Source organism: Lepeophtheirus salmonis, chromosome 2 (genome assembly GCF_016086655.4).
Source record: "Lepeophtheirus salmonis chromosome 2, UVic_Lsal_1.4, whole genome shotgun sequence".
NCBI classification, from domain to species: Eukaryota; Metazoa; Arthropoda; class Copepoda; order Siphonostomatoida; family Caligidae; genus Lepeophtheirus; species Lepeophtheirus salmonis.
The window spans coordinates 33,062,394-33,076,613 of record NC_052132.2 but is presented as its reverse complement, the minus strand read 5'-3'; the positions used below and the strand labels follow the sequence as shown (position 1 = coordinate 33,076,613).

The 14,220-nt window shown below is 35.6% G+C and overlaps 3 protein-coding genes and 1 long non-coding RNA gene across 4 annotated transcripts; 1 reads left to right on the top strand and 3 right to left on the bottom strand.

Moving 5' to 3' along the window:
* Positions 1-38: 38 nt before the first annotated feature.
* On the top strand, positions 39-2,639 carry LOC121113632 (tubulin monoglutamylase TTLL4). The gene has a single exon (XM_040707465.2). The coding sequence runs from the start codon at positions 225-227 to the stop codon at positions 2,418-2,420; it is 2,196 nt and encodes a 731-aa protein (XP_040563399.1). The 5' UTR covers positions 39-224; the 3' UTR covers positions 2,421-2,639.
* Positions 2,640-3,027: 388 nt separating this feature from the next.
* Positions 3,028-3,505, bottom strand: LOC121113633 (uncharacterized). Its single transcript, XR_011779029.1, has 3 exons — positions 3,412-3,505; positions 3,234-3,358; positions 3,028-3,166 (listed from the first exon to the last, which is right to left on the bottom strand). It is a non-coding gene; the product is annotated as an uncharacterized lncRNA (long non-coding RNA).
* Positions 3,506-8,370: 4,865 nt separating this feature from the next.
* On the bottom strand, positions 8,371-12,568 carry LOC121113634 (uncharacterized). Its single transcript, XM_040707467.2, has one exon. The coding sequence runs from the start codon at positions 12,566-12,568 to the stop codon at positions 8,471-8,473; it is 4,098 nt and encodes a 1,365-aa protein (XP_040563401.2). The 3' UTR covers positions 8,371-8,470.
* Positions 11,767-13,586, bottom strand: LOC139904811 (uncharacterized). The gene has a single exon (XM_071886767.1). The coding sequence runs from the start codon at positions 13,584-13,586 to the stop codon at positions 12,588-12,590; it is 999 nt and encodes a 332-aa protein (XP_071742868.1). The 3' UTR covers positions 11,767-12,587.
* Positions 13,587-14,220: the final 634 nt, after the last annotated feature.

The window sequence follows — 14,220 nt, the reverse complement described above, 5'->3', positions numbered from 1 at the left end:
ATGATAATAAATAATAATTTTAATACTATCCCGAAATGGGGGCAGCTGGATTTTGCTGCTGTTAGAGTTTCTGTTGTTCTTGGTATGAGCGCGCAGTGCGCAGGAGCTAGCTAGTGGAGGAATGAGAATTGAAAGAGAGAAAAAAGAGGAAGAAAAAGGGAAGGAAAGAGACTTTGAATGTAAATAAAGGAGATTGCAGTCCAAAATAATAAATAATAAATAGAATGGAGGAGCGGCCGGCGACGAAGCGGAATCGTCCGGATACGATGATGGAGGAAGGGGATAAGCTGTGCAGCAGTAAAAGGAGACTGGCTGATGAAGGCACGTGGTCTTCTGATTCCGACTACGACGACTTGGATGCGATGATAACTCCGAGTGACCTGGAGAACTTGACGTCTGGGAACGAGGATGATGAGGATGAAGAGGACGACGACGACGACTCCTCGATTGTGACGACTGGGTCGAACACTCCCTCCGTCGTGGGTGAGAACCTGGAGTCCTTCAGCCTCACGGAGAGTGAGAAGAATAACAACAATGAGAAGGAGCAGAAGAAGCGTAACTTGGGGCCCAGCTTCCTGGATGAGGCTCTTCCGCTGAGCCGCAGCCTTTTCCCGCACGTGCCTCCCTCCATACACTTCTACTCCCACAATCGTATTCCTCAAAGGCCCCTTCCTCTCAAACTGCGGCAGTTTCTGAAATGGAAGCTGAGTAATGTGACCCCTGCGGTCATCAAAAGAATTGTCTCCAATTCCGGCTTTAGACTTCTTCGTAAAAACACGAATTGTGCAGAGTGGACAGGAACATGGGGGAATCACATGAAATCCCATCTTTTCAAGTCCATTCCAAGAGACTGCGCCAAAATCAATCATTTCCCAGGCACATTTACTATTGGAAGAAAGGATCGTCTTTGGAAGAACTATCATCGTCTCAAGTTGAAATTTGGGAAAGAGGAATTTAGTTTCCTTCCAAGAACTTTTTGCCTTCCTGACGAAAACAAACTACTCCGGAAGGTCTGGTTAAAACGGGGTGGGAAAGAAAAGTGGATCGTCAAACCACCAGCTCTCTCTAGAGGCAATGGAATAAGAGTAGTGACGAGATGGGTTGATATTCCCAAATGTCGTCCTCTCATAGTTCAAAAGTATATCTCGAGGCCACACCTCATCAATGCTACCAAATATGATCTTCGGATCTATGTTCTTGTTACATCTTTGTGCCCCTTAAAAATATATTTGTTTGAGGACGGTCTTGCTCGTTTTGCATCGAAAAAGTACGACGCAGATCCTCAAACTTTAAGTGATTCCTACATGCATCTGACTAACTATAGCATCAATAAAAATTCCTCCAGTTATTTGCCAAATGAAGATGCTGAGGTTCGACAGGGTCACAAATGGACTTTGGCCTCTCTATGGGATTACTTTAAGGAAAATGGTATTGATCATAATGTGGTTTGGGGACGAATTAAGGATTTAGTCATCAAGACTTTCATCAGTGCTGAAGATCAAATGTATCGGCGTTATAGGACAAATGTTTCAAACCATTATTCAACCTACGAACTTTTTGGCTTTGACGTTCTACTTGATGCCAAGCTCAAGCCTTGGCTTATTGAAGTCAATATTTCACCTTCGTTACATTCTGCATCTCCTTTAGATTTACACATTAAGAGTGCTTTGGCCTCGGAAGTTTTTAATATTGCTCGTTTTCATATCCCTCCTAAATTGGCTCCGAAAACACAAAAGGCCTTTTTAGCTAAACTAGGTGTTGACGACATACATTCCATTTGTTTCGACAAAAGGCTCTATGTGCGTGAGATTTCTAAATCTGATAAGGCGAAACAGGATTCAATTTTAAATTCTGTATTGTTAGACAATGGTATCCTTCAACGAGAAACCTACCTCGAAAGCATACTTGAAAAGTTAACTCCTGATGATGTTCGTTTGCTAATAAGAGCAGAAGACGAATTGGCGCAGACTAAAAAATTTGAGAGAATATTTCCTACAAAAGATACGCACAGTTATTTCAAGTTCTTTGAGATTCCGCGTTACCATAATCTTTTCCTGGATGCTTGGGAAAATAAATATTCAGAGAACCGACAAATAGGAATTGATAGACTGATTAGCCTCTGCAATGAAAAGGTTCATTTGAAGGTTCCCTCTACAATTTCAACACAAAAGAAAGAACCACAGATCGTTAACGTGTCCATGTTAAAGGCTCCCACCAGCGGGGAAAACACGATATCCAATGTAGATTCAATCGAAACACTAACTTCATCTATTGAACCCATGTCCACGGGTTCTGACTCTGCCATTCAAAGTGAAAATGATAAGAGTCGAAGTCCATCTCCAGTTTTTAAGACTTCTACTATCAACGGCAGCAATGAAATCTCAGAAAATGTTACTAACCAAGGCGTTATTCTTACTTGAAATATATATATATTTTTTTCCTTCCTTTAAGGAGGATTTAAATTCTTACACTCTTACGAATAGTAAAACATACTCAAATTTTTCCTATACAATTTTTCTACTTCTATAACCAAATTGACTTGTGAGAATGCATTATTATATTATTCGAACATGCAATAATATTGTTCGACCAATGTACCATCCATTGAATAAATATTCACTTGATACTTTTACACAAAATTTCATGAAATTTAATTAATACTTCATGAGGTCTGTAATTGTCAATAATTCATAATTTGGCCATGGCTTTCTCCTCGTAGTGTATCAAGTTCGTCTTCAATTTCAACTTCTCGAATACTCTCCTTTTCAGCGAGGGTTTTAGAAATTTGAACAATTGTTTCGAGGAGTATACGTGTATCCCTGTAAGCAATCCAGTCTCTCATCCCAGAACTCATGCTAAGGAAATGCTTCTCTATCCTTTTCTGATTTTTAAGTCTCTTTATTTCGTCAAACATTTCGAAATCCTTGAACTCTAGTAATATTGTACTAAGATTGATTGAGGACTGGAAAAAGTACTGTTGGTATGAGTCTCTTCTAGTTCGTGCTATTATATCAATCAAAAGCTGTGCCCGTAAAATTCCACTCAAAACTCTTTTCATGAGCTCCTCCTCATTCATTGTTAATACATGATCTGTATCAAAGACTTGGCTTAGCTCAGCATTCTTGAATTGATTAAGAATCCAGTCGGATTTTAAATCTTTCCATGTCTGATAAAAGTAATTTAAAAAAAAAAAAGATTTTTTTTTCTGAGTTTTTTTAAAAGTTTCTACGAACCTCATGATGTTTCCAAAAATCATTCTGATAAAAGTTGTCCATAACAAAATCTTCACCAAAGCTTTCCAAGAAATAAAGAGATTTCTGTGAAGTTATTGCTACGTTTCTCCAAAAGTTGTGAGCATCTGTCGAAAAATGAAAGGTACCTAATATTACAAGGTTTTGAATCATAACTTACTATTATCATAACTTTGAAAGCGCAACAGAGTTAGTAAAATTGCCTGTTCTAAAGGATTGATCATCACTTCGTGGGCTATGTTCTACAATTGAATGAACCATTGCCCCTAATAACTTATATATGTATATAGTTTTCTCTGATAGTAAAAAACAATAAGGATTTTCCAATATCTCCGGTTAAAAAAGAAAGAAGGAAAAATAGATAATTAGGAAGGATATTTGCACAGAAATAATTGACAATGTTTATTTGGGGATTGCTTTATGATTTCATATTCATGACTTATCCTCCCGTCTTCTTCTCAATGATTAATATTAGACTTAAGCAGTGGTTCCCATCGGTGAGTCTAGGGCGGTTTTAGCCTAAGCCGAGCATGGGGTAAAGATAAATTTAGTATAGGGGATGTGGACTCTTTCTTTATTTCTTTTATATCTGAATTTAAAAAATGAAATAAAACTTAAAATCTTTTTTTTTTTTTTTTTTGAAAAGTTAGTCTTTTTTATTATTTGTATGCCCTGTTATAACAATTTCTTCTGGGTGATTAAAATTGAATTTATAAAAAAAAATATGTATCCAGTGTGCCCCATGGAAGGGCCAGGAGCAAATGTCTCCGAAAACCGGTGGATCGCGACTCTCCCTGGAGGTTGCAAGTATAGGCTTTGTAGATGAACATTTTTAGGGACAACTTCAATGTAAAAGACCTAATCAGAAATTTTTTTTTACTAGATTTGCCTGAATTGGGAGGAGAAGAGTAGTTATCCAAGCCCCCCCCCCCGTCTTCTACGACTATATTTGTGCATAAAGGACTCTAGGGAAAAATTAGGGAAGAATATTTTCCTTATGTAGTCGCCCTTATTCTTCTCTTTTCACTAGGGGGAGACCCACTCCTTCACTCCCCCCAACTCACTGACTGCGTGCCTAGCTGAAGGAACATATATCAGCTTCTACTTTTAAGCCAATCCGAATTGAGAACTACTAAATCCTACCTTCCTTTCCTTGAGTCCACTCTTTGTCTAGAGTCCTTTAGTCGTGAATACACTTGGCTTGTGGAAAATAATTACAGGATTTGTATGATGGATATTTCCTTTTCATTCACTTAGCATAAAAAGAAAATATAACTGATGATATGAAGTCGTTAGTTCTATGGGATTCGAACTTATCCCAGGGGGTGTGGATACCAAAGGGTTAGGAACCCCTGTCCTAGTAGAAGGATAAGCTCAAAATGAGCTTGGGCAACAAACTTAACAGTTTCCTTTCTATTTTTCAGTAGGTTGTAAATATACATGTAAATCATCATCCTGGAGATATTTTACAAAATACGGAGTTCCTATTCGATACAATCATTCACTTTCATCGTCCATATGTGATATATAGGTATTTTTTTGGGTTCTCCTTATCAAAAGCTTAATTTGACGTGTGTGTATATTTTTATATTAGATATGACATTCATAATTATGCCTAATGATGGATAATATTATTTGACAAAGATAGATTAAAAGGAGACAATCTTATTTGAGGCATATTTGCAAAAATCCTTGTACATATAACCGTGAGCGGGGTATAGGTCAAAGATAAATGTGCGGTCCCTTTACTTGAAAAAAAATTTGGAATATGAAGTCAGAATTTTAAGGAAACTGACTATTTTTGATGAATGTATCGTTTTAGTGATTTTTAAGGAAACAGTTCGGATTTATTCTTTTTTTTTTTTTTAAATCTACCTTATGCGGGACTATTATTATTTATAATCAATCGCAGAACCGGGGTAAGTGGCCCATATTCCCCTAAAACCAGCAATGCTTACACGTAATAAGTATGTATTAATGGTCCTTGAAAATTTTCACAAAAGTCATAAGAATCACGGACTTTGGACAGCTAGATGTCCAAAGGTCTTAAAATGTTCCTTTTGATAAAAAAAATATATATAAAAAAAAATATAAACTAATAAATTTAAAGACGGTTAATAAATATTTAGACGTTGCACATCTAAATCTTAAAGTTTCCATATTTACTTATTTTTGGATAAACCTGGCATATTTCCTTTTAAATATACAAAATACTATACACTAATTATAATGAAATAAATATTTCAGATGAGGATTTTCTCTATAAAAAATATTTTAACAACTATCCCTCTAAATCAACGACTCACTATCCGAAAGGAATAAAAAGTTGTAGGAACCTTTTTTGGGAAGTGCCTATAGGGTGCAACTTTTTTGACATTTTATATAATTTTTTTCTTTTTCAATTTATATGTTATTAATATTTATAGTTACAAAAATATTTGATGTACGAGGTGTATTAAAAAAATAAGGTGATTTTGTATTTCTTTAGGGAAAAATATTAATTTATACATCAATATTTATGTTGTCTCCTTAAAGTAACTCCACAGGTACAATTCACTTGTGCCAACGCTTTTTCCAATCCTCGAAGTCTTTATCATAAGTACTAGTCGGTATAGCCTGGAGCTCTTCCAAGGAGGCAGTCTTTATCTCCTCAATCATTGTAAATCTCCGCTCTTTCAAAGGTTTCTTCACTTTTGGGAACAAGAAACAGTCACAAGGGGTCAAAATCCTGGTGAATATGGTGGCTTAGGCATGATTGTGGTGTTTTTTTTTGGCCAAACAATGCAATTATTCCTTTGTTCAAAATCAAGCAGTTTCGGAACAAACTATTCTGACACCCGTCTCAAGCCTAAACTTTCGAAAAAACTTTATAGCACGAGCCAACCGATATTTCATTATCCTCAGCAGCTTCTTTGATAGTGATTCGACGGTTATCAAAAATGATTTTCTTCACTGCTTCGACGTTTTCACCTGTTGTTGGCGTGCTTGGCCGTCCAGAGCAGATGTGTCATTAGCATCTTCCCGGCCACTTTTGGAAGAGTTTGTAACACTTGAATACATTTTTTTTACCTAGAACAGTTTCACCGTATGCCATTGTCAACAATTCAAACGTTTTGGAGGTTTTAATTTCATTTTTTGCACAAAATTTAATGCTAAATTCTTTGATCCATGTTTTTCAATGGCAAAAATCGTCGAACACGTAAAATACTTTTAACCGTTATGCCTCTCACAAATAAACTAAACATATTATATAATTGAAACAGTAAATATATGTTCGTGGCGAGTATACTAACATAAAAAAGATCCAAAAATGGAGCACCCGAAATGGACATTGCCCGCAAAATTTGACAAGTCATTTTACTTTTGAACACACATCGTATCTTCAGGAGGCATTATTCTCTTCATTTATAGTAAATGTCAACAATGAAGATTTGTTGGTGATTAGAAGTGTTGGACTCGGAGTAGAATTAAGGATCGGCATCGGGGTATTTCCAGCTTATTTCCTTGCAGGAAAGGAAGTCGGATCAATGATTATTTTCTTCCACTCCTAACTGCTCACGGTTAATGTAATAAAACGTCGTGATAGCTAAGCTGCTCTCCTACAAAAAATATTTAAATTACTGGGATTATCATGTTGATTTTCGGGGTTTTTAAAGCATACTGCCAGGTCATATTTCTTACAACTCAAGGTATGAGTGATTAAATTTGCAACAATTATAATTATAATTGTATTCCATTTAAAATTATCGAGTTTGGTCGAGTTTGACTAATGCGATGATACTCATATTTTACTTTGAGTTTCTAAAATCTGGTTCGAGTTTGCTATCAAGGAATAACATAAATGATATAAGTTAGGCTGCTTATTAATGGGATATAATTGTAAATTTAACTTACTTAAAGCCACTGGCTCACGTTTAGTCACACACAAAAGAAGTTATTTCAAATAGTTGATGCATCAGTTCTGATAATTATTTAATTCTTTAATGCTATATTCATCGAGGTTACCATGAAGTGTAATGAACAAAATATGTACCTGCTACATCGTAATTAATCTTGTTTCTTTTCTTAGTAACTATTTCCCAAGCAGATGGGAATACACTCTCACTAGGAACTGTATTGATGAATACCTAATGGCTAATTGAAATAGATTAATTTATCGCATAAAAATATTCCGTGGTCCTTGCCCTGCGCAGCTAATACGGTCAGTTATAAACTATCAGAGTGTAGCGAGCCTTAAAACTAGTTATAAATTGTATAATTTGTAGGTGATGGTGGCATTTCTATCCTTTGTTATGAATAATTACATAAAAATATTTGTAAATTTGGTCCCATCTGTATTCTTTATTTATAAATTTATATTTCGGAGAAATAATTAGTTATTCCTTGATATCGAGAATAAATAACTAGATACTTGATCACTCGAGACTCATATAAATATTTTGAGTTTTCTGTGGCTTGAGTCCAAACTATATCGAGTTGTACAAAAGAGATTACTTATTTCGAGCATTTTTTGAGTTCGAGTAATACTCTAATTATACTAAAGTATATTAAGATTTCCCAAAAAAAAAAATTTAAAAATGTAAAAAAAAAAAGAGGAGTTATTGAATATTATTAATGAAATGCTCATTACCAGTGGTGCAGCGGATCAACTTTTATAGAAGAGTTCATTTACAAATTATTTTAGGGGTCCTACACTACAGATCTACAAAAGTCTATTGAAAAAAAATCAGGTCCTTGTTAAGAGAATTTTAGAAAATGTACTTATTAGAAAATAAATCTTAGATCTTTTTTTTTGATTAGGTGGACCCATTTAGCCTACATTACTGTACCCCTGGGTCTAGGCATGGATTTTCAACTATTTTAAATGATAATTTCGTTACTTTTGTATCTATCTGTGTATTTTTAGAAAATAAATTTCGATTTTTTTTTATAGAAAATTAATTGAGATTCTTGTTTAAGTTTATTTTTTTATAATGCCATTACATTAAAGTTTAAAAATTTATTTACTTAGTTTTTGATGTGAATTTGAATATCGTCCGTCCTGTATAAGGGTCTTTGTAACTCAAAATGAACCCATTTTCCATTTAGTTTATTTATTTATTTTATAAAAGTAACACAGTTTTTTTTTTATAGTTTTGAATATTTTTATTGATATGCATTTTTATGTAATAAATTAATTATTATAGATGAAAAGTCAATGAATTAATGTTATTTTGATTCTATAGAATATTTAAACACTCTGTTGATTGGCGTTTTAAGTGTAGTTGACTTCCTAAATTCATCTTGAAAGTTTTAAGCAAACACTCTTGTGATGCATTTCTATATTGACCCATTACAGAAACTAACATGTTTTTCATATTTATGGTTGATTTTTTATTCATTTGAGGAGGCACACCCGCTGGTTTCAGCACCTCAGCTGATTCTTCCCCTTCATATTCAGAGTCTGAATAATTATTCATTCCCTCTGAATCTTCCTCTTCCTCAACTATCACATCGAAATATTTGTTCACAGAGTCCAAAACCCATTGACGACTCTCTTTTTTCTCCTGCCTTTTAGGTTTATGTACCTTGGACTTCTCCTCTTCTGCCAAAGTTAATTTTTGACCAAACTTATACTTTGGAGCAGAGGCTTCAAACATGGCTTTGATAGCTGAATTTGATTTACTTAAGCCCTCGAGGACTTCATTATCCAAGTCCGCTGTAGAGGGAGTCCTTCCTGAAATTAGTTTATCAGAGTTTAGATTTTGTTCGCTGAATTGTCTTCTTAAGGAACTCGAGGATCGAAGAACATCAAGCTCAGAGCGAATTGATAGGTTTGTGCTCGACTCAGACTTGAACAAATGATTATCAAAAGAAGTTTTTCTTAGTCTCCGCTCGGGTGGATCTTCTAGATCTTGAGATTTTTCTGTAAATGGAGGAGATACGATCCGTTTAGGAACGTGAGAGCGAGGCTCTCGATTTGATGATGACTCTTTTGCTTCAAACCGATGACGAATATTTGAACAAGATCCCGGGATTTGGGAAAGGTCTATTTCAGACTGAGACATTCTATTTGATGAACTCTCTAGTCCATTGCTCTGTTTTGAAGTTAGCGTTTTTCTCACAGATCCCAAAATATTGAGGAGAGAGGAAACAGAACCTCCTCCATAGCGACTTTTGTTGTTCTCAACTTCTTCATCATCTGAATCGAAATCAATGCCCGTACGCTCTCTGAGGTAAGCCTTGTATGAGTCTTCATCGAATGTATTTTGATCAACGCTATTACATTCTTCCAAAGATAATAATTCGTCCGTACGTCCATGATTGTTTGGCTTTCGTAGTTTCACTCCATGCTTTGCCAATATTGCACGTTTCCTCTCTTCTGGATCCTTAATGGCATCCCATTTGCTTTTAATTTCTACAACTTCCTTTCTATTTGTTTTGATTGCTGTTGTTGACTTCTTTATCGAATCAGATTGGAAATACTCCGATATTTTAATCCGAGACTTACTATTGTTCCCACAACTAATTTTTTTTTTTGAGGGTAAGGGATCAAATTGATTAGGTACTACTTGAATGACTGTTTTTTGCCTACGTCGCGGAGTTAAATTAATTTCTGAGAGTGACTTCCCCATTTTGCTTCCATTTTTCATAATATCCTCGAAGTGAGTCTTAATTCCATGTATAGGTTTAGTTTGTGGGTCTTTTGAAGGAGGATTTGATTGATCAAAGATTTTATTTGAACACTTATCCTTGAAAGTACCCAATTTTCCAACCTCAATCCTTTTTGTGTTGTTACTTTTTTGTTGAGCGGTTGCCGCAGTCAACTTGTCCTTTGCTTTATTAATTTTCCAGGGCACATCAATCTGTGGGAGAGAGTTATTATTTCTTTGGGAAATGTCTTTCTTTGAATCTTCATCAATCAATTGTAAATAGGATTCAATTCCATCCATAGCTGCTCCACCTGTGATTTCGTTGGGCGAATAGTTTCTCAGTGTAGATATAAATTTTTTATATTCCTTTTCTCTCTGCTTGGTTCTATCTGCTAGGAGCTGAGTTCGCTTAATCAAATTGTGCCTTTCTTCCTCTGTTGATGGTTGGAGGAGACCAGGGTGAGGAGATTTTTGAGGAATTCCCACTTCTTTATCGCTTAATATCGTATTGTCATTCCACAACTCCTTTGGATCTTTCTTCTTCCATTTCCAATCCTGTGTCGAAGTGTCCTTCTTTGAACCACGTACATTGTTGTTAGGTTCAATTACATCGACTAGGATCTTTCGCCGAGTAATTTTATCAGGAGTCTTTTCTTTTCTATTTTTTTTTTCCAAATGATCTTTTATATCAGAGCAGAATCGTTTTGGAGGAGTTAGCCTACTTGGTTTATTGTCTTTATCTCCTTTACTTTCAAATAGCCGTCCATCCAGTTTACCAATGAATCTATTGTTCTCTTTTTTTGAGTCATTGTTGTTCCTATCTTCTGATAGGATTTTAGATTGTAGAGAGCATATATTCAAAGTGTCTAATTTGATTTGTTTCTCGAATTTGGGCGTGTCTTTAGTTTTGATTTGGTCATCATCTTCTTCTATAAGATCCAAATATCCTCTAAGACTCTCCATAAATACGGAGTCATTCATATTTTCTTCTGGACTATTTTCCAAATATACTTTAACAGAGTCTAATAAAGGTGCATGCTCATCCTGGTCATTCTCCAGATAAGAATCGTTCCTTTGATCATGGTTATGTTGTGATAAAACCTGTGTTCCTTTTTCAAGGATTTGAGGTGGTAAAATATTAGCATTTTCCTGTAAAAAGTGTCCTAAATCTGACATTTGTTTCTGCTTATATGCCCATTCTCGTTTTTGAGTGGATCCGTTTTCTATATCCTTCTCAGTTTCTGGAAGGGATGAAAAAACCTCTGGAACTTGAATAATGGTCTTTCTTCTCCTTCTCGGCGACAAACAATTTTTTGTAGATTCTTCACAACTAGATTTCCGCTCAAAAATGTTCTTAATACTGTTTGTGGTTTTGGATAAAACCGAGCGTTGCTCAGTTTTGCTTTTGGGAGAATAGGGATTCTCTTTTGATGATGAGAGTAACATGTTTTTAACGTCATTAATTTGAAGGCCCTTGATCTCAGGTCGAGTTTCATTTTCCGTACGAGGAGTTTCGATTATTGTCTCATATTTGTTTTTTATATTCGACACAGCTTGTTTTGTTATTGATTTTGTCTTTTTTCTCGGCTTGGATTTAACATTGGACTTCCGTAGACTCTTGTCTTCCTCTGAAAGGGATAAAAGTGCCTCAATCATGTCCTGGTATACCATTGACGAAGAAACAGGGTTAGTATTTTCTTCATTCATGAATTCTTCTTCCTTATTTGATGGTTTGTGGATTTCTTTTTGAGGGTCATGAATTTCTTTCTGAGTAGGTTTATAGCTCTGGAACCGTTTAATCCATTCCGGTAAATTATCTGAGTCATCTTCAGCCAAGTCATTTGGGGAAGTTAAATCCTTAATTTTTGATATTTCTTCTTCTATTGCTCTCATCAACTCTCTCTTCTTATTTTCCCGTTGAATTTGTTCATTAAACTTGAACTCAGTCTCGTTTATCTTTGCAAGCTCAAGGGAGATCCGTTCTCTTAAGTCATCCGCAGGATCCAGACTTTTATCGACTTTTTCTTCTTCTTCTCCTGATGAAGACTCATAACTGTACTCTTCTTCCAAGTACTCATTGGATTCTTCCTCTTCTAAGTCACTTGACTCATTATCATTTTCCTGTTCTTGTCTTAGATTCTCTTCATTCTTGTTCAACTCTTCGTTATTCGAATGAATGCTCTGGAATTTCCCTACCGTTCTTTCAAAAGCTTCTTTGTCGATTATGATGGGTACATAGGATTTCCTTCTGGTTACATTGTCTTCATTCTCAGTTTTGAAAACGTCCTTGAACTCTTTGAATTTCCCCACTTTTTTCTGGGATTTCTCCCTCCTCTCTTCTTTATTTTCCTCTCTTTTGGCGGGAAATTCAAAGTGATTCTTTAAATGGTTGACGGGTGTAAAAGTGGGCTCAACCTTTTTTGATGGTAGTTTAGTGGATTTCCTCCTTGTTCTACAAGTTCCCTTGTCATCAAATAAAGCCAAGTATTTTTCCATTTCTGCTTTATAGTTTTCAAAGAAAGTGTTATTTTCGACCTCCTTCTCCGGGCTTTTTTCTCTCGTCTCAACATCCTCCACTCCATCAAAAAGTACTTGAGAGATGAGGTAGTTTTGCATATCTTTTTTTGTCAAATTGTCATTCATTTGATGATCGTCGATTCCACTCAGTTTTAGTTTTGAGGACATTAATAGAGAGAGTTTTGATTTACTTTTTTTTTAAGTTTTCCTTAGAGAGTATTTGATTATCATTGTTCTTGAGTCTTTTGAAAAGACTCTGAGACTGTTTAAGGATTTTATCTTTGGCATGACTGAATTTAGAAGAAGGGGGCATCTTTTTTATTCCTTTTTTCTTCATGATCTCCCGTTTACGAGCTTCTTCTTCTGCTGCCGTCCTGGAAATCTGTTCGAATTTCTGAAGAATCATGTTGCCTTGCAGAGAGTTTCTTTGAGGGAAAACTTCCTTTTTCTTTTCTTCCTGAGCTTTTAGTAATAGCCGGTTCTTTTTGGCCTCCAAGTCTTTTTTTCGAAGAGCCTCATGATCTCTAAGGATTTGCTCTTGAAGATCTTTCTGCCGTTGAATCTCTCGCTCTCTTTCCTCCCTTTTCCTGGCTTGAATTTTCTCTTCCACTCTTCGAGCCTCTTCTCTACGCGCCTGAATTTGAGCTTCGATTCTTTTCTGTCTCTCTTCTTCTTCTATCTCTGCTATCCTCCGGTTATCCTCCTCCAACGCCTTTGCTTTGGCCTCCTCCTCTTCTTGTTCTCTCTTTTTTCGTTGCAATTCCCTATTTCGTTCATTCTCTAGTCTAAGTACCCTTGCTTCCTCCCGTATCTTCATTTCTTCCTCCATTCGTTGGGCCTGAATGCCTTGTAGTAATTTTTTCCGATGGGCTTCAAATCTTCCCTTCTCATCCTGTATCTCTTTCAACTTTATTTCTTCCTCTCTTTTGGCTTTCATCTCTTTCTCTTTCTGATCTTTGTCGATCTTTGACTTTCGACTATTATCCATCTCTCTTATTTTATTCAATTCATTTCGTATCTTTTCCATCATACTCATTTTAGCCTCTTTAGCCCGACGTTCAGCCTCAATTTCCTTTTGTTTGATCCTTTCAGCCTCTTTTATACGACTCAATTCCCTTTGAACATTTTCTTCAATCTCTTTACGATATTTAGCTCGAATTCGAGCTTCTTTTTCATCGATTTCCATATTTTATATACTATATTTGAACAAACTACAACACATCACTTCTAGACCTTCAATTTTTGACTAAAAAATATCCAATTCTCTCCTTTAACCTCCATATGCTAATTGTAAAAAAAAGAAACAAACAAGGTTACGAGAAAGTATTTAAGATTAGTTATTCCCTGTCAGGTCAACCCACATATATATATTCTATCATTTTTGCATCGATTTTTTTTATGTAGCAAGCTCTCCTTTCTTGATATCCGTACGCATTTTGTCAAATTTGAAGTTTACGTAAGAAAGCACTTGTTGAAACATGTTGCATATAATAAGGAAGGAAATGAAAGGAAAACACTTTCTTTTTAGCCTCTAAGAAGAGTTGGATATATTGTTGAGTGTAAGGCGGGAGCGAGGCTCATGGTACAGCTGAATTATATAAGAACCCTGTTAACATCAGTTGCTTGTTTTGGCTAAGATAACTTTCTTTTTCTAATCTCCCTTCCCTTTTTTTTCCTTTTTTCTTTCTCCCTTTCTACGAGTGCATCAAGAACTCATCTTGCATCACTCTCCCTGTACTCAATGACAAGATGCACCTATGATTGAACAGCTATCCTTTAGCTCTCAAAAAGGCTATTTCCAAAGGATGGTATCACAGTTT